Source organism: Schistocerca serialis, chromosome 4 (genome assembly GCF_023864345.2).
Source record: "Schistocerca serialis cubense isolate TAMUIC-IGC-003099 chromosome 4, iqSchSeri2.2, whole genome shotgun sequence".
Classification (NCBI taxonomy): domain Eukaryota; kingdom Metazoa; phylum Arthropoda; class Insecta; order Orthoptera; family Acrididae; genus Schistocerca; species Schistocerca serialis.
In genome coordinates this window covers 636,470,399-636,496,433 of record NC_064641.1, presented here as the reverse complement: position 1 = coordinate 636,496,433, position 26,035 = coordinate 636,470,399, and the positions used below count along the sequence as shown (strand labels likewise).

At 43.4% G+C, this 26,035-nt stretch overlaps 1 protein-coding gene across 1 annotated transcript in view; it reads left to right on the top strand.

The window, feature by feature from the left end:
• LOC126475483 (serine/threonine-protein phosphatase PP1-alpha-like) overlaps positions 1-26,035 on the top strand; it is a 552,942-nt gene that overhangs the window by 193,567 nt on the left and 333,340 nt on the right. Inside the window, exon 2 of the mRNA XM_050103382.1 lies at positions 6,624-6,829. Coding sequence (XP_049959339.1) covers positions 6,624-6,829 — 206 coding nt within the window. The remainder of the gene's footprint in view (positions 1-6,623; positions 6,830-26,035) is intronic.

Below are 26,035 nucleotides of genomic sequence, written 5' to 3'. Positions count from 1 at the left end.
TTATTGGACAAAGTATCCAAAATTTTTGTTAATAGATATTGAACTTCTTTCTAAGCTACAGTCATCTCTATTAACTGATAATAAGTCATTTTTTTCATTTAGTATAGTAGGTATGAACATCACTGTTCTTCTGAAATTGTGATTGATTATTTATGACAGATATGTATCTCATCACCTAAATCGTGACTGCATATACTGCGGAAATGGAAAGTGCTAGTGATTTGTGGTTTTCATGAATGGATTGGTAGTCAGAGGCTCGTACTGTTAGCCAGTAAACAAACTGTAATAATACTTACTAAGTGCGTTTTTGCAGACTTATATTTTTTTAAATTGAACAATGTCTGTTTATATTGTGCGAGTCGTTTACAAGATATCGTATTTTAAAAAGTTTACACACTGACACTTGTCTGTGCCACTCAACCTGCGTAGCCGCTAACTACGATTTTGCGATGTTTGCTTTGTATGCTTGTGCGTTTCTCGAGATCATTGTGATTTGCTAGTCATGTAGTGTGGGACAGACCAAGTAGTATGTCGTGAGAGGACAATGGGATTTACCAATGCGGAAAAAGCAAACATGCGCATGGGGTTTGGAAAGTGTAGAAAGATGCAGTTCTTTCTTGTACTGTTTATGCGGCAAGATATCGCAATAGACGTCAACCATATCGTCAATTATTTATCAACCGCTTCAACCAGTTATGTGAAAGTGGTAATGTAACAACTAGACAATGTAACAGAAAAAAAAGTGACAGCAGAAGAGGGGGAAATTAATGTTCTTGCTGCTGTTGCAGTTGATTAGTACGTTAGCACCCGCACAATCGCACGAGGAATTGGCATGAGTCAGGAAAGTGTGCTACGCATTCTCCGTCGACATAGAGCCCATTCCCATCACATCTCTCTCCATCAAGAGCTGGACGGAAACGATTATGAGAATCGCATTAACTTATGTACATGGGCCTTAAGACAGATGTATCATGTATCTCGTTTAGTGATGAAGCCACATTTACCAGCGATGGCCAGGTAAACCGCTGAAACAAGCCCTATTGGTTTGCTGACAGTGCCCGTTGGTTTCGTCAGGTGGAATGTCAGCGACCACGGAGTGTAAACTTGTGGTGTGGGATAGTGAAGGCCGGCGATTCATAGACGGAACACTTAACGCGCACGTGTCGCAGCCTCCTAACGCACCATCTTCCACGGATGCTAGAAGCTCCTCTGCAGACTAGGAGGAGCCTGTGGTACCAACATGATGCTGTGCAGCCGATAGAGCACGAAATACTACAGTATGTCTTCGCAATTTGTTTCCAAATCGTTGGATCGGACCCAGGGGACCCGTACATTGACCGGCCCAGTTCCATGATTTGACGCCTGTATACTTTTCCCAGAGGGGGGAAGCTGAAAGACGCTGCCTGCAAGGACATACCAACTACATCCGATGATATGTAACGTGCTCGGTCATCTTCGCTGAAATGCTACTAGCATGTGTACAGCAGTCATCCCGCACCAGACTAGAAGCGTACAGTGCCGCTGCCGGTGGTCATTCTAAACACAACCTGTGGTGGTCAGTTGTCTCGTTACTCGTCAGAATCAACGTAACTTGTGTTTGCACTTGTGTTGTTCTTTAGTGTCTGCTACCGCAGGTATTGTACTAGCCGGTGTGGGAACTTTTCAAAATACGATATCATGTAAACGGCTCGCACAAGAAACCTGCAAAAAACATCACAGACATTCTAATTTTCCCTACTTTCAGTTTGTTAATATCAATAGGCATTATTCCAATTAAAAAAGTGTATGTTTGCACAAAAAATATCCTTTCTAAGTATTATTACAACTTGTTTCTTGGGTAACAATACGAGCCCCCTTACTACCAATCCATCCTGTGAAAACCGCATATCAACAGTATTTTTCATTTCCGCAATATTTGCGGTGCAAGTTTTAGGTGATTCACCTACCGTAGAACTGCTTACATTAGAAAGCAAAACAACAGTTTGTACAGACTCTTCTCAGCGTGGAAAGGAATACGTCGAAGAGCTACTCTATGTCCCCTACTTATTTGTGTGGAAAACATGCTTGGTCCCATTATTTATTTGCTACAATATGCAGATGGTGGCTGCTTATATACTGCACCTGTCAGTCTGGAACTGTGTTGGTCGTGGATGGATAATGGTACTCACCTACGATCTGAAAGGTCGATGAGGAACGGTGTCAATTTGTCGCGTGAAAAATCTTCTTTATTTTTCTTTACACGAAAACACCGAACGTAACTATTGAATACGATAAGCCTGGGTCCTTTTAGATTGGTTCAAATGGCTCTGAGCACTATAGGACTTAACATCTATGGTCATCAGCCCCCTAGAACTTAGAACTATTTAAACCTAACTAACCTAAGGACATCACACAACACCCAGTCATCACGAGGCAAGGAAAATCCCTGACCCCGCCGGGAGTCGAACCCGGGAACCCGGGCGCGGGAAGCGAGAACGTTACCGCACGACCACGAGCTGCGGACGGTCCTTTTAGATTTAACGCACGAACATCAGCAAAAGTATTGGGGCTTCTTCTGGATATTAGACTATCCTGGATTAATCACGTTAATTATAAGTCACGAAAACAGAAAAATCTCTGAATGTCTTAGGTGCCGCAAGTCGTATGTGTTCGGTAGCCCAACCGGACATCTTCTTCATGTTACACTGCGGACTGTTATGCTCTGTTACTGACTACGAAAATTTTCCATTTGTGAATTCTACACATTATGTACGAAAAAACTAACTGTACTTAAAGTTCGGGCTGTTAGGAAGTGTCTAGGAAAGATGGACAGAGAGGGGTATGAGTGGAGGTGATGGTTAGGGGCAGGCGGCATGGATAAAGAGAGGAGGGAGAAGAGTTGGATAAGGAGTGAGGGGCTCGGTGGATAGAGGGAAAGGAGAAGGGGAATAGAAAAGGGGTAGGAGATGTTAAGAGAGGAGGCAAGAGGAGATAGGGAGAGAGTGGGGAGGAGATGGAATAATAGAAATTTGTAATAAATAAATACTTTGGCAATGCCGCGTTTCTCCGCTAGTCCTAAAATGAACTAACCGACGTTTCGGCCATGTTGCAGCGGCCTTTCCCTGGGCATAGACTAAAGTATTCGGTAATTTGTACTTTAGTGAACTGCATTTCTAAAGGTGTCATAAGGTGAACGACGCCATATTTCTCAGTGTTATTGGCTCTGAAAGGCCACTGGTCGGTGTAAGAACGGAGGGAGGGGATATGTCTCAGAATATTTGTGGGTGACACGCCTGCTAGTAATCGGTAGTCCGCTACGAGTCAGCGACAAGCTTCTGTGTGGCGTGTTCTCCTGCAGTTGGCCGCTGCTCTGTGATCTCTCGCGGCCCGTCGTACCGCGATCGCTGGCATCCAGGCCGCCAGTGACTTGTAGTCGCCTTCCCTGTTAAAGTTCTCAGGGTGGCTGAGGATTTCAGCTGCCTTCCATATTTTGCGAGTGTGCATCCACGGCCATCCTGTAAATATTAGTTCTTCTTGGAAATTAATAGCCTGCCCACAATCACGCTGGTGCTCCATTAGGACCGATTTGTTGTGCCGGTTTGATACGTCCTCTGCAAAGCACCGTGCTTACTCCATCACCGACTCCCTTGAAATAAGTGCGCCACGGGAGTTGATTTATTTATTTTCCGTATTTAACTTACTACTGAATTTAGTTGTTATTCTTACTATTTTATGGCCATACTGCTCGATTTTAAAGGTGTTAGCAACTTTTTTCGTTCTTGTTTGATACTGTTGTTACCGCTGATGTGGTGAGCTCGGGCAATCAGTGTGTATAGGACGGTTCAGTTCTGAGCCGGATGAGAATAGGATTCGGCGAGTAGATAGCGACTGGTGTGGGTAGGTTTCCGGTAGACGCTGTGCTCCAGTTTGTCACCGAGAGTTTCGTAGACCTTCCAAGTTCACGAAAGGCACTGCATCGTCATCTTCCTGTTATAGCGTGAACTGGACGTTCGTATGCAGACTGTTAATATACTGCTGTAACTTACGCAACTATGCTTCTCCATGAAGCTACATGACGAATGTGTAGTCCCCGTATCACAACCGACAGCGTGAGCAGAACTCTGCGGAGCTAAAAGCAGTTCGCTCAAATGCTTGAATGAAAAAATCCGTCCGCCTGTTCTTAATATTTATCCCGTTAGGTGCAACATGTTGACCACAAACATTATAGCACTAGATCACCGATTTTCGATGAAATTAAATGATCGTATGGCATTACTGGTTGGAGGAGCCCGTCTGTGTTTGTTCAGGCACGTGCTACGAGTCTTTCTGTTTGACGACACTTGGACGACTTGCGCGTCTTTGTGATGGAAGATGAGATGAAATGATTAAAGCAATACAAACATCAAGTCCCCGAGCGAAGAAAATCACCGACCTGGGCATGGGAATTCAACCCGTGCCCCCGCCATCTAGATGCAGCGATGCTAACCACGAGCTAGGACACGCATCAGATGGTATCCGTTCGTGAGTGGTGCTGATAGTCTATTCTACTGATATGTTGGTGAAGAGAGACTTAATGTCAAGGGTGTCCGTTACATTCATTTTCTGTGCGCGACCACGCTGCTGCTACGATCGCAGGTTCGAATCCTGCCTCGGGCATGGTTGTGTGTGATGTCCTTAGGTTAGTTAGGTTTAAGTAGTTCTAAGTCTAGGGGACACGACATTAGGAAGGTGTACCAGTTTCTTTGGCTCTTCAGTGTAGTGTTGGTGCAAGCTGATAACTGTTACGACGACAAGCTCTCCACACGAAAGCAGCCAGAAGTTTATCATTCTGACCAAAATGATTTTAACGGGCTCGACAATCTCTAACCCGCTGCTGTTCGCGAGGTACTACATGCAGTCGTTCAGTGGCCTTCCTATGAAGAAGTGCTCGCCATTATGTGTCATGATGTTCACGAAACACGCCACGTGGAATTTAAGTACGACAAGAAAGTTCACGCGCAACTTCCAAACAAAACCACTTAAAATATGCAAGCTTCCACCAAATTTATCAATAATGCAACTGCTTTACATTTATGATACGAGAGGCGACAAAACGTAAGATTTTCTTCATCGTGGAACGAATTTGCGTAGAGCGGTCTAACATTGGTGTGCACTGCAAGAAGGTTCCCGAGTGACTCTTAGAGACACAGAACCTTATTACAAACCCCTCCACAAAGCACGGAAGATGCTTAATTCCTATTGACTGATGATTTAGGCAGCCTATTGGAACAGCTCGCGTGCTCACACTTTCGGTAATTCCTAAGTCATCCAATAGAATCACAGAGAGCAATTTATAAAAGAGATTCTAATTTCACAACCTGCTGATTCCGCATTTAACATTTGACGATGCCACTATGGCTGTAGCACGTTAGGTTAGGTTAGTGGTGTTTAACGTCCCGTCGACAACGAGGTCATTAGAGACGGAGCGCAAGCTCGGGTTAGGGAAGGATGGGGAAGGAAATCGGCCGTGCCCTTTCAAAGGAACCATCCCGGCATTTGTCTGAATCGATTTAGGGAAATCACGGAAAACCTAAATCAGGATGGCTGGAGACGGGATTGAACCGTCGTCCTCCCGAATGCGAGTCCAGTGTGCTAACCACTGCGCCACCTCGCTCGGTGCAGCACGTTAGGACTTTGTTTTTATGAAACAGATCTGATGATGGTCATTAAAGACCGAAACCGGTAATCTGTTAACAAAAAGTTTGTGACCATAGACGTAAATTAAAGGAAACTTAGAGATTCTAATTTTACGAAACCAAATTTAATTTAAAAAAATACGGTTTATTCGCGGAAATGAAATAGTAATTGATTCAATTTCAAACTTCTCTTGTGGCTGCTTTTATACAAAGGCATGCACACTGGGAGATACGCCACATGGTTCATGATTACACAGGAACTTTCCCAAGACACATTTTACACAGTTTTTAATAAAATGAAACAGCCACACTTTACATATGTCCTCCATACACTCTCTCAACAACATTCACACAACAAAGCATAATTAAACAATAATTTTCGAAATTGCTACTATTGCGTCAGCAGCTATTGCAATGAAAGCAAACGAAAGTCTACAAAAATTAACTTCTATGAATTGAATCCTTTTTGTTACAGTTTCTACTGATACTATAGATGAATACAGTATAGACTCTAGCTTAGTTTTGTAACACCAGGGTTTTAGGTAGAATTTAATATTTCGAAAAGTATTTAGGGTATTGAACTGAGATTTTTACGGTTCCGTAAATACGCCCGCGATAGCTAGCTCGCGGTGCCCCAGCGGACCGAGAAAGCTGTCCTCATGAGAGAATTAAAAAGCTCTCTCATCAGGTACTGGGCAAGACACACTACTTCACTGCAAGGTGTTCAGGTTTAGAATAATTTGCTACGTTACAGCAGTACACACAGAATTTTTATTATGGTGACACCAGCCGCAGAAGCCTCCTTATTTATGAACGAAATTTCAGTCCAAAACTGTTGTTCAAGCTACTCCTTCTTTATAATGGTCTTGAGTAGAGCCAAAATTTGGTATTTGTTGTGCAGAGATTTGACAGACTATGTAGAAGTTAGAGAGGATGATGAGGAAAGCGTGTGTGTGTGTTTGCGTGCAGGCGTCGCTGGCGGAGTGGCAGGTACGCACGCTGTGCCTGTCGACGCGCGAGCTGTTCCTCCAGCAGCCGATGCTGCTGGAGCTGGAGGCACCCGTCAACGTGGCCGGCGACATCCACGGCCAGTACGACGACCTGCTGCGGCACTTCGACAAGCTGGGCCACCCGCCCGCCGCCAACTACCTCTTCCTCGGCGACTACGTCGACAGGTCAGTCCCGCAGCTGCTGCCGCTTCACAAATAACACGTGGCATCGATATTTTGAAGAATTACTACCGATATTCATACACTGCTATAAGGCTGTCGATACAGCTAAAGCATCGCTGCATTTCCATGAGTACAGCTTCCATAATTCTTTTTTTTTTTTTTTCTTTATTGTATTTCAATTCCCCATCGGGGCGGGCTGGCAGAAGCATATCGCTGCTCTTCAGCCGAAAGACATAGAACATGCAATGGAAGACATTTAAAAATAACATAAAGGAGAAAACATGGTGTACTTAGATATAAAAAAGGGGAACATTATGGAAGACAATAGACAAAAAGGGGCAACTGTAAAATGGAGATAAAACAGTCAAAAAGTAGCGCAACGATAAACCGCTCAGTGAGACAGTTAAAAGAACACAAGGCGCAGTATGACCGAAGCATAAAAGTATCGATGGATGGCGTAGCACGTAACAATCACCAACAGTAACACTAAGTACAAGGCCAGCACACAATTAAAATCACACCTCTCGACGCACAGGAGAACAGCACCAAACACAACTCTGACATGGCACACTGATGACGATGATCAAAATGGAGGATCTGCCAGGCACAAGGAGAAGAAGGGAGGGAGGGGAAGAGAGGGGGGAGATGGGCAGATGGGGCGCAAAGAGGGCCAGGGTGGGAGGGATGTGGGAGGGAAAGAGGTGAGGATGTGGTGCAGGGTCTCAGGGGGGGAGGAGGGAAAGCCGCTCTGGGAGGAGGAGAGGAGAGGAAAAAGGGGCCCTGGGGAGGGGGGGGGGGGAACAAGGCCAGTTGCAGTTGGAAGGAAGGGTATATGTCACGGCGAATTTCGTGATCCGGGAGGAGGAGGCGCAGGAAATTGCCCTGATGAAGAAAGTGGAGGGTGTGGAGGTGGAGAGAGTGAGGAATACAGCGATATGGGTGCAGCAATGGGTGGGGGATGGAGAGGAAGGAGGAAACCAGGGGGTGGGTGGGGGGGATCAGGCCTGTGGACAGTGTAAAGGAGTTGGAGATGTTGGAGGTAAAGGAGGAGGTGGGAGAAGGGGATGAATTCATACAGGAGCCATGTTGGGGAAGGGTGGATACAGAAGGCAAGCGGAGCGCATGGCATTCGATGATTTGGAGGGTCCGTGTGAGTCCGATAACTGCACAAACTGTCAAACCACCACCCGAGCCAGAAAAGAGGCATGATTAGTATGCTCGTAACGAGAGCAGGACGAATATGTGAGCCGCAACACCTCAAACGAGAAATTCAACACCTGGAAACTGTCCTGAGGAGCAATGGGTACTCCACAAATTATATTAGAAGCGTAACAGAGCCAAACACCCAGCGAAGTAAGGAACCAGAAAAAGAAATGTCGGGTACGGCCTTTCTGCCATACATTCCCAGAGTGACGGACAGAATCGGCCGTATATTGCGCAAACATGGCGTAAAGACGATTTTCAAACCGACAAGGAAGATCAAAGAGTGTCTTAGATCGGCGAAGGAGAAAAGAGACCCACTTGCAATGTCGGGAATATACCGCATACCATGCACATGCGGAAAAGTTTATGTCGGAATGACTGGACGATCCATTAACACCAGGATCAAGGAGCATAAGCGACATTGCAGGTTGGGGCAGGTGGAGAAATCGGCCGTGGCAGAACACGCACTGAATGAGACCGACCACGTAATAAAATTCGCCGACACGGAAGTTCTGGCTGTAGAGAACCACTATCACACGCGCTTGTTCAGAGAAGCGGTAGAAATACAAAAACACGCAAACAGTTTGAACAAGAAAGAGGAAAGCCTTAAGGTAAACGGATCCTGGATTCCCGTACTGCAGCGAACGACCGTCGCAGGTAGCAAGAGGAGAACCGCACCGGAAATGACCGCGTAGAAGCCTTCGGACGTTGGCGCGCCAGGTACGTATAGTCTGCACCCGCGAGCTCGGCTCCAGTTCACCACCGGCAATGGGAGGGTGAAGCTTTGACAATGCCAGCCACTAGTGCTGGCGAAACGTCAGAAAAATCATTAGATGAACGTCGGCCGAAGAACCCGAGACAGAAGCCAATAGGCAGTTTGTCAAAAACATCCATGTTCAGGAGTTGCTCCCTGCTGACCTGCCAGCAAGACAAAAGTTCACTCTGTAATTTCTTGCTCGCATGCAAGAGGACAATGAATGGCCATGGAACATTCTGTGGATAGACGAAGCTCATTTCCACCTGCAAGGACATGAAAATATGCAGAATTACAGAATACAGGCGACTGAAAATTTGCGCCCACATTAACCGGTACCACGTCATTCTGCAAAGATGACTGTGTGTTGCGGGTTGACTACATCGTTTGTCATAGGGCCGTATTTTTTTAAGAAAACTGGAGTCGTGGGGGCCCTGTTACGTTTACCGTAACTGGTAAACATCATAAGAGGCTTTTGCACACCAAAGTCATCCCAACCCATCAACAACATGGATGTGTGAATATGATCATTTTTATGTAAGATGGCGCTCCTCCGCACATTTCAGAGCCAGCGAAGCGGCTGCTGCGGAGGCATTTCAGAATTCCGTTATTTTCCTACAGCCTGGCCTTCCAGATCACCCTATAATCCACGTTACTTCTGGCTGTAGGGTTATACGAAAGACGTGTTCAGGGGTCCAACTGCGAACGTAGCTGCACTGAAAGTAAGCTTTGTGCAATGTATTTTGAACGTGACCCCCGAGACACTCAGAACTGTTGTGGAATATGCTATTGCTCGATTTCAACTAGTGGCAGAAAACGGTGGACAGCACACTGAACATGCCTTGCGCCAGTACCACGACTATTAAAAACCGATTGTAATTTTGCTTCTTATCCGGTTCTTGGCCCAAGGACAATTAAAAAAACGATTTTTTCCTATCCGATATGGTACAACCATACTGTGGTGGATGAGCTTACCTAAGTAACTGCGCCACAATTATTGACTGCCAAACTTGTGCAGTCATGCACGCTGAACCAGTACGAATGGTATAATGTACAACTCAAACCATATCCGTTGTATTACGATTCATCTGCGTTTTGTGGCCGACCCTATTTACGTCAAGACTCTTGACAGCGCCATCTATTGGCAGATTTTTCGTTAATTTTTTTTTGTTCGATGATGTTTCCCTCTATGTCAATAAATTTCTGCGCAAATTTGACGTCATTATGAGCAGTGGTTCTCTCTACACAGCGTTTTTAAACTGGAACTTTAATAACGGGCGCCCTGTGTATCGTAAATATTCAATAATTTTTGATGAATCCAATTTGTCTTGTAGACCATAAATTTCATGTATATCACACTTACCCGTATTTTTAACTCGACATAGACATTGATCAATTCGTGAATTCCCTGTCTGCTGTTGACAACACACACTCACTCACCCTCACACTTAACTGTGAAGCGCATGAATGTCTGTGGAGGAATGGCAGCTCCTCGCTCATGGTTCAGCTTCGAACACATCAAGCAAGAAGATCGCTGTTTTGTGCTATACAACTTAAATTTCTCCTCAAGATAATATGTGAAATTTATGCGAGAAATTGTCGCTGCCGTATGATGAAAGACTTAATTCCGAAACTAGTTAACGGAGAAATAAACTATTCTTCACAATATACTATCTGATCAAAAATATTTGGATACCCCAAAGTACGCTCAATTGGCCACTACATGGCATGAGAAGCGGACCCGCTAATACTAAAGGAGACATTGATTTCTGTGTGGAAAACTTACAGACTAATGCTGTATCACTGCCAAATTACGAGTACATTGCTCGATGGGACTTGGAGAACACCTACAAAGAACTGCTACAGTACAATACAGTACAGGAGGTAACTGAAAGAAATACTCAATAGGACGAACAGAAACGACGATGGTACAAAAATTACTGTCAAGTCACCGCGATTCATGAAGATTTCCTCAACATTAGAAAAGGCGAGACATCATTCCTAATCGGGTGTGGTTAACCACGGACTGCGTGTATGCTCTGCAACGTGCTCTCATACTGCCACCAAGATTTGTACGCGTTCTTGTGGTAGGACGTTCCATTCCTCTCCCACCACTGTTGAAAACTGGTGGATGGTCGTTGGGGCATGAGTACGAGCTACAGTGCATGACTCCAACACATCCCAAACGTGGTCAGTGAGTTTTAAGTCGGTAAAAATGGCAGGCCAGCCCATTCGTCGAATATCCTCACGTTCCAAGGGCTCCTCCAGCAGCGCAGTTCTGTGCGGTCGCGCATTGCCGTCCATAAAAATGAAGTCAGTGGAGCATGCACACCTGAAAGGACCGGCATGGGATGGAGTACAGTGTCACAATAACGTGAAGGGGCGAGTGTACCCTGTTCAAAGATTTTAGAGATCACTACGGACATGCAACAATGTGCCTCCCTGCACCATAACACCTTGTAAGGTTCGTGTCTGATCAACAACAACTGTGTAAGCTGTAAATAACTTTGGTTTAATGTTGCAAACTTATCACAGAAATGCACGCATTTACACAGTTTATAATGTGACAATGTTACGACAGTTGTCAAACGGACGCAGCTCGTCCTCAGAAAAAGAAATAATCCTAAACACAACAATGGTAAATTTTAACTAGAAGTTTCTTTACAAAATTTCTTTTACGACTATGTCCTGATGTTGGCCAGTACTACGATAAATCATCCGATTCCAGTTCAAAGTTTGGTACTTTTTATGATGACAATCAAGTCTACGGAGGATGGTTAGTTTTGTGATAAGTTGAGCAAAAGATTACCCAAGGTCGCTCGAGTTTACAGTGGACGCAAACAGGTGAAGCAGCAAGTTTATGCCTCTGCGTGCGGTATTTATCTGAGCTGCGATGAGCTGTCGTCTTCATGGCTGCTCTCACCCACTGAAATTCCTATAAAATTTAATTATGCCTTTGCTGATTTTTTTCAGCAGAAATTCTCCCTATCTTTCTCGCGATGCGAGAAAATATGCGCTCATCCCTAGTTTTGGAATATAGCGATATGCATGCGCGTGACTGGAGCAGGGTTCATATTAAAATGCCCTCTCAGTCCTCACAAAGACAATTAACCAACTGGCTGGTTCCCCACAGTGGGAGCTCAACGATGCTACAGCTAATATCTAGCTGAATGTCAGTCGCAGTGAAGGCAGTGTTCAGTCAAATTTCTCCTCTGCGCGTACAGAGCGTTATGCACTAAGTTCTGCACTTGCCGCGAGTTCGGAGAAGAGTCTACCAAAATTTCGCTCTCGTCTTTCTCGTAGCCGAACTCTCTCACCACCCAGGTTCTTTCGTTCTCCACGTCACGGCTTTTTTCGACCGATAGGAGTGTTCCTCTTATTTTGTGGAAACTCTCTACCAATCGCAAGGGCCCTACCATTGAACTGCGCCGAAATCTCGGCACTTTACTCCTTCCTAGTTCGTTTCCACGAATCCGACGTTTCGTGCCCACTCACATGTGTGTGCTTTCCGTAGTGCCTCCCGTGGTGCAGTCTTTTATGTGTGCCCGTGCTGGCTTCCCCACAAAATGTTTCCTCTCGCTGCTTGTTTCACCTTCTGCTCATTGACATGAATTATATAGGAGGGGTGTGTTAATACTGTCGATTGAGTGTCATCCCTTTTGCATTACATACTTATAGGCAAATCTGCTCATTACTGCCGAAGTAAGTTAAGTGTTATATTCAGCTTCCCGTTACGATGTATAAAACTCTTATGAAAGGTGCGAAATTGACCGTCATTTATTCTGCCACCTTACAACCAGGACCATTAAAACTATCATTTTCGCCAATGTCCTTGGGTGTCTTAAAGTGTTCCCACATCTCATCGAATGAAGAAACCTCCAGCATTGTCGAATATGATTGTTTTCGTGGACCAGGTGTTTTGGTGTGGGCAAACATAATGTTGCATGAGCGTACTGACTTCCAGCTATTTGAACATGGTACACTCAGCAATCAGCGTTATTGTGATATGGTACTCTTTCCCTGGATTCATTTTTATGGATGACAGTGTGGGACCTCATCAAACAGCACATGTAGGAACGTCTTGGACGTGATGTATTCGGCGAATAGCCTGGCGTGCCTCTTTCCCCGAGTTAAATACCATCGAGCACGTGTGGGATGCATTGCGGGGACGTACTGCAGAAGGCCCACAGTCACCAACAACCATCCAGCAGCTAGCAGCTACGTTGGTGGAAACACGAAACGCCCAACCCCAAGACCTCCTTACCACGCTCGTGGTAACACGCTGCAGAGTATGCATTACTGACCCTAGTGATCATACAACCTATTAAGAATTATGTCCCGTCTTTTGCAATGCGCAAGTTACCAAAAAACTCGCGGCGACTTCAATGTAATTGTTTCTTTGAATAAAAGTGTCATTTCTATTCGTTCTGTTGCGTATTTGTTTTTGTTACCTTCTGTACTACATCTTTGTTTCTATGTATAGCCCAAGTTCCATCGAGCTTTGTTACTTGGCAGTGAGAGTTCATGAGAAAGTTACTTTCTTAAGTATTGCACACAAGTATATTTAAGTGAAACTGTCTAGTGTTAGGAAACTCTGACAGAGTTCCCGTTTGGCGTAGACTAAAATGTGATGTATTCTTAAGATTAAGTTTGCTTTATGTGTTCAACTAACTTCAACTACAAAATAGTTTCCCGCATGTTGACGATTCGATGATGTTGTCAAGAACAGTATCTTCGTAAACCACCGGTAGATCGTGCGAATAATCTGTCGCCGAAAATAAAAAGGAAAGGGAAACGTAGTGCAGCTGTTCCAGAACAAAGTGATGTCAGTTCCATTACGGTACAATGATCAGCTTGCGCAGTGAACGAAGTTTAAGATTATACGGGTGTTCTGTGCAATACGTGGCAACTCTGCACCACGTCTCCACATGCTCCTGCTGAACTGTCAGTTCTAAACTAATTATGAACGGACTACGGCAGACGGTAGCAAGAGGCGGTCAGCAGTGCATAATACGGTTGGTACAGCGGAAGATAAATGCCGATATTCACTATAATCTAGTACTACGGTGACTCTATACCGACCAATATTCGAATAAAAACACTGCAGCAAAATGAAAAAAGAACACAATGAAGTCGTCGACCCAGCAGACGGATATTTTTTTGATACACTCTTGAGGACATATGCAACAATCACATCGCAGAGCCATTCATGGCGAGTACAGTCGATAGCGTGTGCGAAGTGTCAGCGCTAGTACCCTGTATGCCGTCCTTTCCCATTAATGCAGATTGAAGTTATCGCTTGGAGACGTGCATCGTCATACCGGAAAAATGTACCGCCTTGTAGGTGCACGAACGGTAGGACAACAGGCTGAATGATGTTTTGGATGCACCGTACACTGCCCAATGTTCCAAATGGCTATGGTTCAAATGGCTCTGAGCATTATGGGACTCAACATCTGAGGTCATAAGTCTCCTAGAACTTAGAACTACTTAAACCTAACTAGCCTAAGGACATCACACACATCCATGCCCGAGGCAGGATCCGAACCTGTGACCGTAGCGGTCACGCGGTTCCAAACTGAAGCGCCTAGAACCGCACGGCCACACCGGCCGGCGCCCAATGTTCCCTAACGATCACCAGAGGAGAATGGCCATTGTAGGACATGGCTCCCCCGCCCCCCCCCCCCCCCAACCCCCACCCCACCCCACCATCACCACCAACACCAACACCATCATTATCCCGGGTGTTGGCCTTGTGTGCTCCTATCACATACACTTCAGACGTTGGCATTCACCTGCAGGATGCCACATACGCATGCGGCCATCATCGGCCCAAAGCAGAAGCAACTCTCATCGCTGAAGGCAGTCTCCAGTCGTTCTTCCATTAGCGCCTGTTTCGACACCACTGGAAGGAGCTGCACAATGTTGGGGCGTGAGCGGTACAAGCCCAAACGGCAGGGAGGAACGTAGCGTGCTTCACAGAGACGGTTGCAAATGGTACTTGGTGATAATCCCTGAGTAACAGTGCCTCCCCCCCTTTTCTTTTAAGTCGCTGTGCGGTGGCACTTCGTAAGACGCGACGGTCTTGGAGTGCATCTCCTTGTCGCCACTGTCCGGACCCAGGCAGACGGGCACATGCACCTTCTGCTGACCACTGGCCACAACATCGATGCACTGTGGAGACCTCTCGACTCACGTCTAACACATTAATGCGCTATGATCACTCAGCCTCGCGCAGACTCGCTTTACGTGCTCGCTGAAACACTGTCACTTGCCCAAATGTTTCACGTCCACTCTGCCACTGCATGCTACCAAAGTTGCAGACACAGGAGGAGCTTCTGGCTGGTTCTGAAGGTGACCAACTCCTGCGAAGCTTGCAACATTCCACAACTGATAATGCAGTTCCTAGTTTGTTTGCAGCGCTGCGCTTTTGCTCATCGCATTAACTGCCCTCTCATTGTGTCCCGTGCAAGTGTGGTGGCTTTCCTCAGTCATTTGCGTCAAGGTGTTCCTTTTTCATTTTCCAGTAGTATATATGGATATTTCGATATATTGGTACCAAAAGTTGTTTTAAAATTCAGATTATAACTTATGATTGCTTGCGTTATTCTAAACCGTAAGGAGTCGGTTATATGAATTACTAAAAATGAAAGAAAATCAAATTTAATTATACATATTTACATATAAACAAAGAAATCTAGAGGAAAACTTATACTGCACTATAACGAAAAAATGTAGAGAAACGATACATAACCAAAATTATTCAAAATACAGACAATATGAATGAAAAAATCATTTCCAATGCTTATCTCACAAAGAAGTTACAAACAACTGATTTGTTGGCATTTACTGCCTTCACTTTACTTCTCTGAGGAAAACCGTTTGATTTAAAATGCTTCCACACATCACTTTTGAGAAGGATTTTCTTTTTTTGTCGTCAGACTGTAAAACCACTAACATAAACACACAACGAACTGCAAAAACTGAAGAGGTTTCGAGAATTACATTTCAGACATTTCTGCCAACCTCAATTGCAAGTGGGAGGAGGTTACAAAAATAGACTACCGACAGCTGTCAAAATCTCTCCAAGAACTTCAAAGCAAAAAACTGTAGGTAGCATTCTTATGTTGCAAATATATCAATATTAAAAGAAAGTTGAGCTGAGTTTTCTCTGCTATGAGTCAGATGATGGTGATGATGCTATCCGAATATAGCGCCCAAGTATCGATGTTACCGTCATGTCAATCGTACAAATATCGATTATACATAAGGAGTAATTGATTTAGTTATATCGATATTTCGATATGCCAGTGCCCAATATTACAGGTCGAAGTGCTTCGAGAGTGTAGAGCTGCGTCGAGGCCTGGACGCTGCCACGCAGCAGCAGTAAAACTCCAGTGCAGAGCGGTGACGCCGTTTGCCGCAAATGCACGACCAGCTAACAGCCTGTGATAGCCTCGGTGCAACAGGAACCCGAGTCTGGTGGCGAACCAAAGACCCTCGATGTAGGAGGCAGTGTCAGCGGCCCTCGGATTCAAGCCTGCGGTAGCGGACTGCGTACACGGAGGGGAGGCAGCAGCTCGGCAGTAGTGAGATCAACTCGTGTAGACGCCCTGGAGTTGGTTGAAGCCCTCAGCTGGAAAGCACCAGTTCAGCTCCCGGCAGCATGAGGACTAGGCGCAGTGCATAGACCTGCAGCTAGCCTACGTGGCTTCCAGTAGTTTAGTAGGAGTGAAGACTGGATGACCCTCGTCAAGTTAATGACTGGCGTGAAGTACTTCACAGAACTGGTTGTGGATGATGACAACTACTGCATAGCTGGAGCACGAAGCGTGACTGTTGGTGCCTCGTACTATGCTGCGTCGACAACAAAAATGGCTCTGAGCACTATGGGACTCAACTGCTGTGGTCATTAGTCCCCTAGAACTTAGAACTACTTAAACCTAACTTACCTAAGGACATCACACACACCCATGGCCGAGGCAGGATTCAAACCTGCGACCGTAGCAGCAGCGCGGCTCCGGACTGGAGCGCCTAGAACCGCACGGCCACCGCGGCCGGCTCGTCGACAACATTCCAGCTTCGGCTGAAGCCAGCGGGGCTACTCGTGTGGCAACCAGTCTCACTTTAGGGCCATAGCGGAGATTTCTGTCATGTCACCTCGCCCTCTTTCAGCTTCTGGGCGACAAATATAGTGACAGCTTTCTGCCCATTTAGCCGAAGATTATGGTAGCCGATTTGAAAGGCAGGGGCGCAAAAGTAGAAAAATTTGTTATTCAGGTGGTATAAAAGTGTACTTGAGGAAACATGGCCGGCCAGTGTGGCCGTGCGCTTCTAGGCGCTTCAGTCTGGAACCGCGTGACCGCTACGGTCGCAGGTTCGAATCCTGCCTCGGGCATGGATGTGTGTGATGTCCTTAGGTTAGTTAGGTTTAAGTAGTTCTGAGTTCTAGGGGACTGATGACCACAGATGTTAAGTCCCATAGTGCTCAGAGCCTTTTGAGGAAACATGCGGTAGATTTCCTTAAATTTAGGCAATTCCTGAAAATATGAGGTGAAATTCACAAGCAGTGCTCATATTTAAGAAAGGTGACGTGACAAAATGGAAAAATTAGCGGGGAATAAACTTATCCACCTCTGTTTATGAACTACATGTAAGGAATAGTTGACAGCAGGAGTGCCACAACAGCGTAGTGTTTATTAATTGTAGGCAAAGTGAACTAATATGCTTCAAGGTCTGGTGCAAGTTTTTTTCCGACTGACGCCATTTTGATGGCTTTTACGTCATGTGTGTCCCGTGTAGGTGACTATAATGAGTGTGTAAGTAGTGTGTTGTTGTTGCTACTAATGTTTCTGATGATGATGATAGTCATCATACTTAATGATGCGGGTCATGGTGATGTGGATGATGATGACGATGACGTTGGGGATTATGACGATATTGATGTGGATGATAATGATGATGATGATGATGATGATGATAGGGAGGAAAAGTGTGAGAGGAGCGAGAGGATGAAACCCTGTACTAGCACCTAATGTGCTCCTCTGGAATTTGACCCGGGACTTCATGCCGTGAACTCTGCTCTCCTTGGTGGTTACAGAATACTGGCGAAATTTCTCTCACCGGGAGTCCATCTGGGTGCATCTAAGTCACCATCGCACTTGCCTACATTAGCAACTTTGGCTACAGAGAACCGTTATTATCTGATGAACAATTGTTGATCATATAGAACAAAAAGCGAGTGTATCAAAGAAATAGGTCTTAATTTTGTAGATACAGAACAGCTATCGATAGAGTATCTCAACAAATATGTGGTAAATACTAATGAATGTGGTAAAGAGTAAGTAGCCATAGGTATGGAAGGAAGGACTATATACTGGAGAAACATTTACAAACAATTCTCCCCCTCAACTCTCTTCGATAAATGCTAGCTATTTACACTATATTTTTAATCAACAACAAAAATTGGAAAATGGGGCATCGCCAAAAATTAATCTGGAATGAGAGGTTCAACATATTGCTATATGCTGACTATAAAACTGTAATATAAGAAGCACAACATGAAATGCACAGATCTACTTACGAACTACAAAAATTTCATTACAAAAGACGAAAATCATAGCTGTTACCGAAAGAAAGCACAAAACACTAAGATCGTGTGCCAAATCGAAATTTACAAGCCACATGTTTTAAACATTTGTGATGTGAAGTAACATATCAGTCGATAGAGAAACAGTTCAAAAAAAGTCAAAGATTTCAGAGAGTACAAGGCATATTGTAAGCTTATTTAAGAATGAGGCTTTAACAATAGTCTCCTGAACTGCATGATGTGATGGCTTCACTAGTTCTATTTTACGACGGTGAGACTTTGGTTATAAGGAAGGAAGATGCAAGAACTGAAACGGAGGTATTGAGGGCTATGAGACCAGACAAAGACTGCGCTCTGAAGCATAGCGAAACGCAGTGGCGCTCGTAAGACGTGAACTGGGGTGGAAAGAGTCAGTAAATGACATAAAGCAGTCTAGCATGAGAGGAAGGAATGAAGATTAGAGTTTGACGTCCCGTCGAAAACAACGTAATTAGGAACGAAGTAAATGTCGAAGGAAGTGGCTATAAAACACACATAAAAGATGGCAGAGGACAGCCTGCCACGAATAGAGCGCTACAGTACACGGGTAGAGGAAAAAGAAGTAACTGAAGGCACAGAATGATGGATTAAGGCTTGGATAGACAACTTGCCTAATTCGTAAGGAAAAAAGCGTACTAACTATGCGATGTTCTGTATCAGACTTAAAACTACGAATATTTTCTGCTCTTCTGCAGACTATATGCTGTATATTCTGTATTATGTATGACAAGTCAAAACTCTGTGGCAGATTGATACCGATCGGAGCACGTCTCGTGAACCGAATTAAAACTTATCTCGTTACAGGCACTATCGCTGCCAAACTTCAGCGCAGCGTGTAGTCTGTTCAAGAGCAGGAAACCAAATCTCACTAACAAGCCTAACTGGTACCGCACAGTGAACCACACGCAGGTATAAGAGTTACGTTCGGCTTGGCGTAGAATTTTAATTTCACTTACGTAATCAATATAATGAACACAAAATTTTACGCAAAATATTTGAACTTCTGAACTGTTGGGTACAGACGAAATGTCAGACAAAAAATAATTCTGCATTATCTTTTTTCGAATGCTGTTCAAATTGAAATGCACCGTCACATTACACAAAGTCGAAACAGAAACTGCAGACTGACTGCAAAATTTCCGTTTCAGGGACGTCATTAGTTTAATTCTGATATTCTATTTACGTTACCAAAAGCAATACAGGGTATTTTTACTTTTCTGTTTATCTCTTTTGCTGTCCGTCCAGTTGCTGCCTTCAACTGTCCTAAATATCACACCACATCAACTGATTCTAAGAATTATTTGTTAACTATGCTAGTTTCCTTCCTAAGGGCTGAATATACATAATTTTGACCTTATCATGACGGATTTTGAGGCTCAAGTTCGAACTTACATTGAACCCTCTCTATGGGTTCAGTTCAAAAAGTGGACATGGGCATAAGAAAATGTTGTACTCCGCTGTACAACCTGATGGTTGCTACTGTCATCATTCTTATTTGAATTTTAGCTGCCTGTTCAAGTTATCAGATCTTTGATCTTTGTAATTCACAAGGAAATATTCCCAGGTGTAAATAAATGATCTTGATGAACTTTGGTTAGTAAGTAGACGGTGAAAATACTGCAATACGTATTTTTTCGTTTTGGTCCAATTTCATTTTGAAGAGGTAAAACACACCCCAAATGGTTTACAGACATCTTCGAAGGATGATGTATAAAAAACATGTTTCATACAAAAGTTGAAATGTAATTAGCGTTCTTGAAAACTGCATAATAATTTTTTGTAATAATTTTCAATTTTGTAATATAATCCGTCATCAGTAATTATTTTTTTAAAAATCAAGACATCTGTTACAACATAAATAATGTACTGTGTTATGCACTTAGGTCTATGCAGAGTGGCGAGGCGAGACGTGACTCCAGTCTGTACACTGACAATAGCCTGCCTTCAAGACTAGACACACATCGTCCCAGTACTAACATAAATCGTTAAATTTTAGTCCAAGACGTATAATCGTGTGAATGTAATAGGAACTGCGCACAAGCTACGCATCCGACTAAAACAGAAGTACACAGGTTACGTGCCCCTATTACATCATACACACTCTGTCAATACTACACTCGTCAATAGTATTGCAATGAGTTGAAGTGGTGAATGGGCAGCACGCTATAGTATTAGTACGTCTCCTTATAGTAATTTGGATTTGATTGAATCCTGTGCACACTGCATTTTATCTGAAACATCAATAGGCTTGTTCAGTGAGCCGTAGCTATTGCTGCCGGCCGGAGTGGCCGTGCGGTTCTAGGCGCTATAGTCTGGAGCCGAGCGACCGCTACGGTCGCAGGTTCGAATCCTGCCTCGGGCATGGATGTGTGTGATGTCCTTAGGTTAGTTAGGTTTAATTAGTTCTAAGTTCTAGGCGACTGATGACCTCAGAAGTTAAGTCGCATAGTGCTCAGAGCCATTTTTTCGTAGCTATTGCTATTGACAACAACAGTTCAACTTCACTCAGTAAAACGTACTTTATAATCCGTAACTTGCACCGACTATGGCGTTAATATTTACAGTATAAATGATTAAAACCTCTCAATGAGAGTAATCAACTTTATAACCCTAAATAACTATAACTACCGCTGGTTATGTACGTTATTCGCGATAACGATCGGTATAGTTTACTTCTCTAATATCTTTCACTCACTACTATAAAACAGAATCACCTAAACATGCGTAGTAAATATTTACCGTGACTAACATTTCACTTACTAAAGGTAAATGTAAGCTGCGTGCGCCCTTGTTCAGTTAAATTTAATCAACAATTTCTTATTACGATAATTCAGAATGTAGCAACCGAAGTTAAAATTTTATTACAAACCAGCGCACAGCTACAATTATCTCTGCAATGCTATTAACTCTCTTACGATCCGTAAACGTTGTTTCTTATTCTCCCTTTTCCTTATTTATATCTCTTTAAATCATTGACATAACCGTGAAGTGAATAAAGAAGTTAATACCTTTGCCTTTTCTTAAATGAAATCTAATTAAATCCTTTTTCTCTAATTACTAGTTTTAAATTGTAATAAAATTTCAATAAGACATTAATTCTTTCAGTCTAGCTCTTTGAAACCTGGAATAACTGACTTTTCTTTGCAACACCGGCTTGCAACTACTTTCACATCAGTATAGCTCTTTATTATTTGCACCACTTTCGTATCTTTCAGTGGGGATTCAGTCCTTTCCACTGTACAATTAGATTCCGAACTCAGAAGTAAATTGGCCTTTTCTTTATTCGAACCAAATTAGTGTTTCAATATAACTTTCATGCAAACGAGTGAAATTCAGAAAATCTAAGCACTACTCAAATCGGGATAGGACTTTGATACAACAATCAAGGCTCATCCAACTCAGCTGTTGGCAATCGCGTTCCCTCTAACAGCCCCTAAGTTAATTTGCCACTTGTCGCCGTACCAAGCAATGGAATTGGATATGTTCAATAATATGAATTGTTTCCGCTGGAGCACAGAGTCTCTCTTCAAAGATTAGGGTCACAAAATTTACAGGCAACAATAACTGTGTCCTCTTTTGCACAAATCGTGCAGATCCTGGTTTAACAAAACATCATTTGAGCCTTAAACTCAATGGTACACAAACTCAATTATCACGCCACTAAGCCCGTAGTGCGTACTGAAAACATACACCAACATAAAACGCTCAGCCTTCAACTACCATAGAGTGGGCGTCCAAAATCACACAGATGCCGCAACTGTTCAATTACTTCAGAGCTTGCGTGAATACAACCTACACCAACTTAAACCACAACGATTTCTAGAGTCTTATGAGCACCGGAATACCACGAATCACATTCTAAGTCCACATCCAATGACTGACTAACACTTTCAAACGTCAGCTTCTCCAGATATGAACCATACTTTAACCAAAATTAGAGCATAACTTTACAACAGCACGCTAGCCCGATACTTCCTATACGACGTGATCACTAATAAACTTTATCCACGCTACTGCAGCGTCAGTTAACCAATTTCCCCACATACAACGATCGTAGCCAAAATCTCTCCGCCGCTACGACCCAACATAAACTCAATTACTTTAACCCACCCTACTTGCTCTCGTGAAACCATGTAAATTGAAGCAGATAGACTGCTAAATATGTCTAATAACTCGGTCACTAGGTTCGGATCTACAACAAGACTGAATACTAACTCAATAATTCAATAAACTTTCTTGAAGATATTCTCGCAAAATTAATTAGTCGCAATCCCACCTATATCCGCGATCTATTGTCCTTCCCGGTGATTGTTAGTCAAGACAATTAATTACAGCTTGCGCCTACCAGTTCTAGCGTAGGCTTCGCTAACAAGACTCAAATCAGAAACTGAGCTTCTAAATCTCATAGGGGAACCAGTTTAGAAAATTGCTTCACAATTCCATTGCTTTTAACAAAAAAACTGGAAATTTGTGGTAAGGCCTTGTGGGACCAAACTGCTGAGGTCTTCGGTCCCTAAGCTTACACACTGCTTAATCTAACTTAAACTAACTTACGCTAAGGACGACACACACATCCATGCCCGAGGGAGGACTCGAAACTCCAACGGGGGGAGCCACGCGGACTGTGACAAGACGCTCCAGACCGCGCGGCTACCCCGCGCGGCTGCTTTGAACAATTAATTGGAAGCTCTTCGGCGGCCTTCGTCTCGTTGAATAGCGGCCAGCTCGATGTGATCATTTCTCTCAGTCGGACAGCTGATGCCTGCTGCTGCCAGCGTGAGAAGACTCTGTGCCACAACTTGTTCGTTCTGTCAAGCGGGCTCGAAATCTCGCTTTTCTACAACAGTTGCACACATAGAAACTTTAGTTACAGAACATATACATTTATAACCAAGTATCACGTATTTAATACTTGCCAACCGCTAAGTTAATATGTTGAAGCGAATCAACCATATCCATCCACGTGTAATAAAGCCGATTTCTGAAATATCGTTTTAGGAAAATAAGTTGAACATAATTTGCTGTTTGAGTATTTCCAACACGCCTAATTAAAATGTGAAAAAGATCATTATTACTCTAATTATTTGTTTTACGTTTTAAATTCTTATTTTACATTTTAAATTCATGATTTTTTGTTTGCCGTTTCGATATGCAAACGTTACAGTAATGATCATCTAGAAAGCAATGCTTAAAACATAACGTTTTCTTACACCATGTACATAAAATGACCGAAAGTTCTGTACATAATACATTAGATGGCGAACACGATATATAACGAAAATCAGCAAGATCATCAAATTGTGGCAGGCAATCCTGTAAATATCCTGAGTGTATCAGGCATAATTTAGTACATTGGAAAACATTGGCAAAGAGAACCGATTATTTACTGGCGACTGCAGCTTGATATACTGTTAAATTTTTTTCTTTGTTTGTACTGTGTATTATGCGAACAACTTTCGTTCATTTTGTGTGCGTGGTGTAAAAAATGTTTGTTTTTAAGAATTTCTTTAAGATAATCATTAATGTAATTCTATTATATGATAATAATGAGTTATCTGTGTGTGATACGGTAAACTGAAAAGCAAACGAAAGATCATCAGGAATTTAAAATTTAAAGTAACAATTTGAAACATGAAACAAAAACAGTGAAACAAATAATTAGAATAACAATAAACAATTAGATATTTTAATTAGGTACGTTGAAAATACTTCAACAGCACGTAGTGCAAAGCTTATTTTCCTGAAATGGCATTACAGAAATCAGCTTTATTACACATCGATACATGTGGCGCGAAGGCTTCTTTAACGTGTGTTGCAACAAAAGGGTGCATTTTTCAAAATTAATTAATGGTGGTGGGGTGTTTTCCGTAATTTCAAATTGTTACAGAAGTTGATTACACAGTTTTCAAGAATGTTAATTACATTTCAGCCTTGTAATGAAATTCATTTTTTCTGTATCATACTTTCAAGGATATACCCTGCGAACCTAAAATGTCAAACTGCCTTGTGGGGCGTGTCTACCATTTAAAAGTGAAATTGGGCAAAAACGAAAAATATAGCATTGCATTATTTTTATCTTTCTACACGCCCGCCAAGTTTCAGCAACATTGTTGATATACACCTGTGAATGTTCCTTGTCAGTTGCACTTCTCGCATTGTTTCTTTTTATTTATCATGATGCACCTTAGCAAAGAAATTGTAAGCAATAATCAGTCAAATTAATTATGCAATTTATGGTTACCATCTCGATTACCCACTGCATTACGAGACAAAAACTGGGAAACTAACGCGTGTGAACGCAATTCCACACGCTTAAACAACTTATGGGTATGTAGCCGGGTGACGTCTTTGATAACCGTTGATATTTCGTTAGATGGAGATCCTATCATTTTCAAGGCAGAAATGCAATGAGAGAGCGTTGTGCAAAGAAATTACAACCCTCGGTAGGCGGGGCTACAGCGATGAGGAAACATACGAGTTATGCAGAAAGACAACACACACACACACACACACACACACACACACACACACACACACAAACACACAACACACACAAATGTATCTGTTCTAAGAATCGTCACGCGAGTTTTCTCGTGTTTCGACAGATATCTGCAAAATCATGTATGCAATGTGTGGCTGGAGTCAGCCCAACAAACACTAATCAGCACGCCTTTAATACGGCGTTCAGCGTCGACGGAAAGCGTCGGTTTGCTTTCCATTATAAATAAAGTGAGTTTTAGAACGGAATTTTATATTCCCATTCGATAGACCGCTCCCAAGATTAGTCTAGTGCGATATTCATTTCACTGGTATGTACACTACTGGCCATTAAAATTGCTACACCAAGAAGAAATGCAGACGATAAACGGATATTCATTGGACAAATATATTATACTAGAATAGACATGTGATTACATTTTCACGCAATTTGGGTGCATAGATCTTGAGAAATCAGTACCCAGAACAACCACCTCTGGCCGAAATAATGGCCTTGATACGCTTGGGCATTGAGTCACACAGAGCTTGGATGGCGTGTACAGGTACAGCTGCCCATACAGCTTCAACACGATGCCACAGTTAGTTAAGAGTAGTGACTGGCGTATTGCGACGAGCCAGTTGCTCGGCCACCATTGACCAGACGTTTTCAGTTGGTGAGAGATCTGGAGAATGTGCCTTCTGTATCCAGAAAGGCCCGTACAGGACCTGCAACATGCGGTCGTGCATTATCCTGCTGAAATGTAGGGTTTCCCAGGGATCGAATGAAGGGTAGAGTTACGGGTCGTAACACATATGAAATGTAACGTCCACTGTTCAAAGTGCCGTCAATGCGAAAAAGAGATGATCGAGACGTGTAACCAATGGCACCCCATACCATCACGCCGGGTGGTACGCCAGTATGGCGATGACGAATACACGCTTCCAATGAGCGTTCACCGCGATGTCGCCAAACACGGATGCGACCATTATGATGCTGTAAACAGAACCTGGATTCATCCGAAAAAAATGACGTTTTGCCATTCGTGCGCCCATGTTCGTCGTTGAGTACACCATCGCAGGCGCTCCTGTCTGTGATGCAGCGTAAAGGGTAACTGCAGCCATGGTCTCCGAGCTGATGGTCCATGCT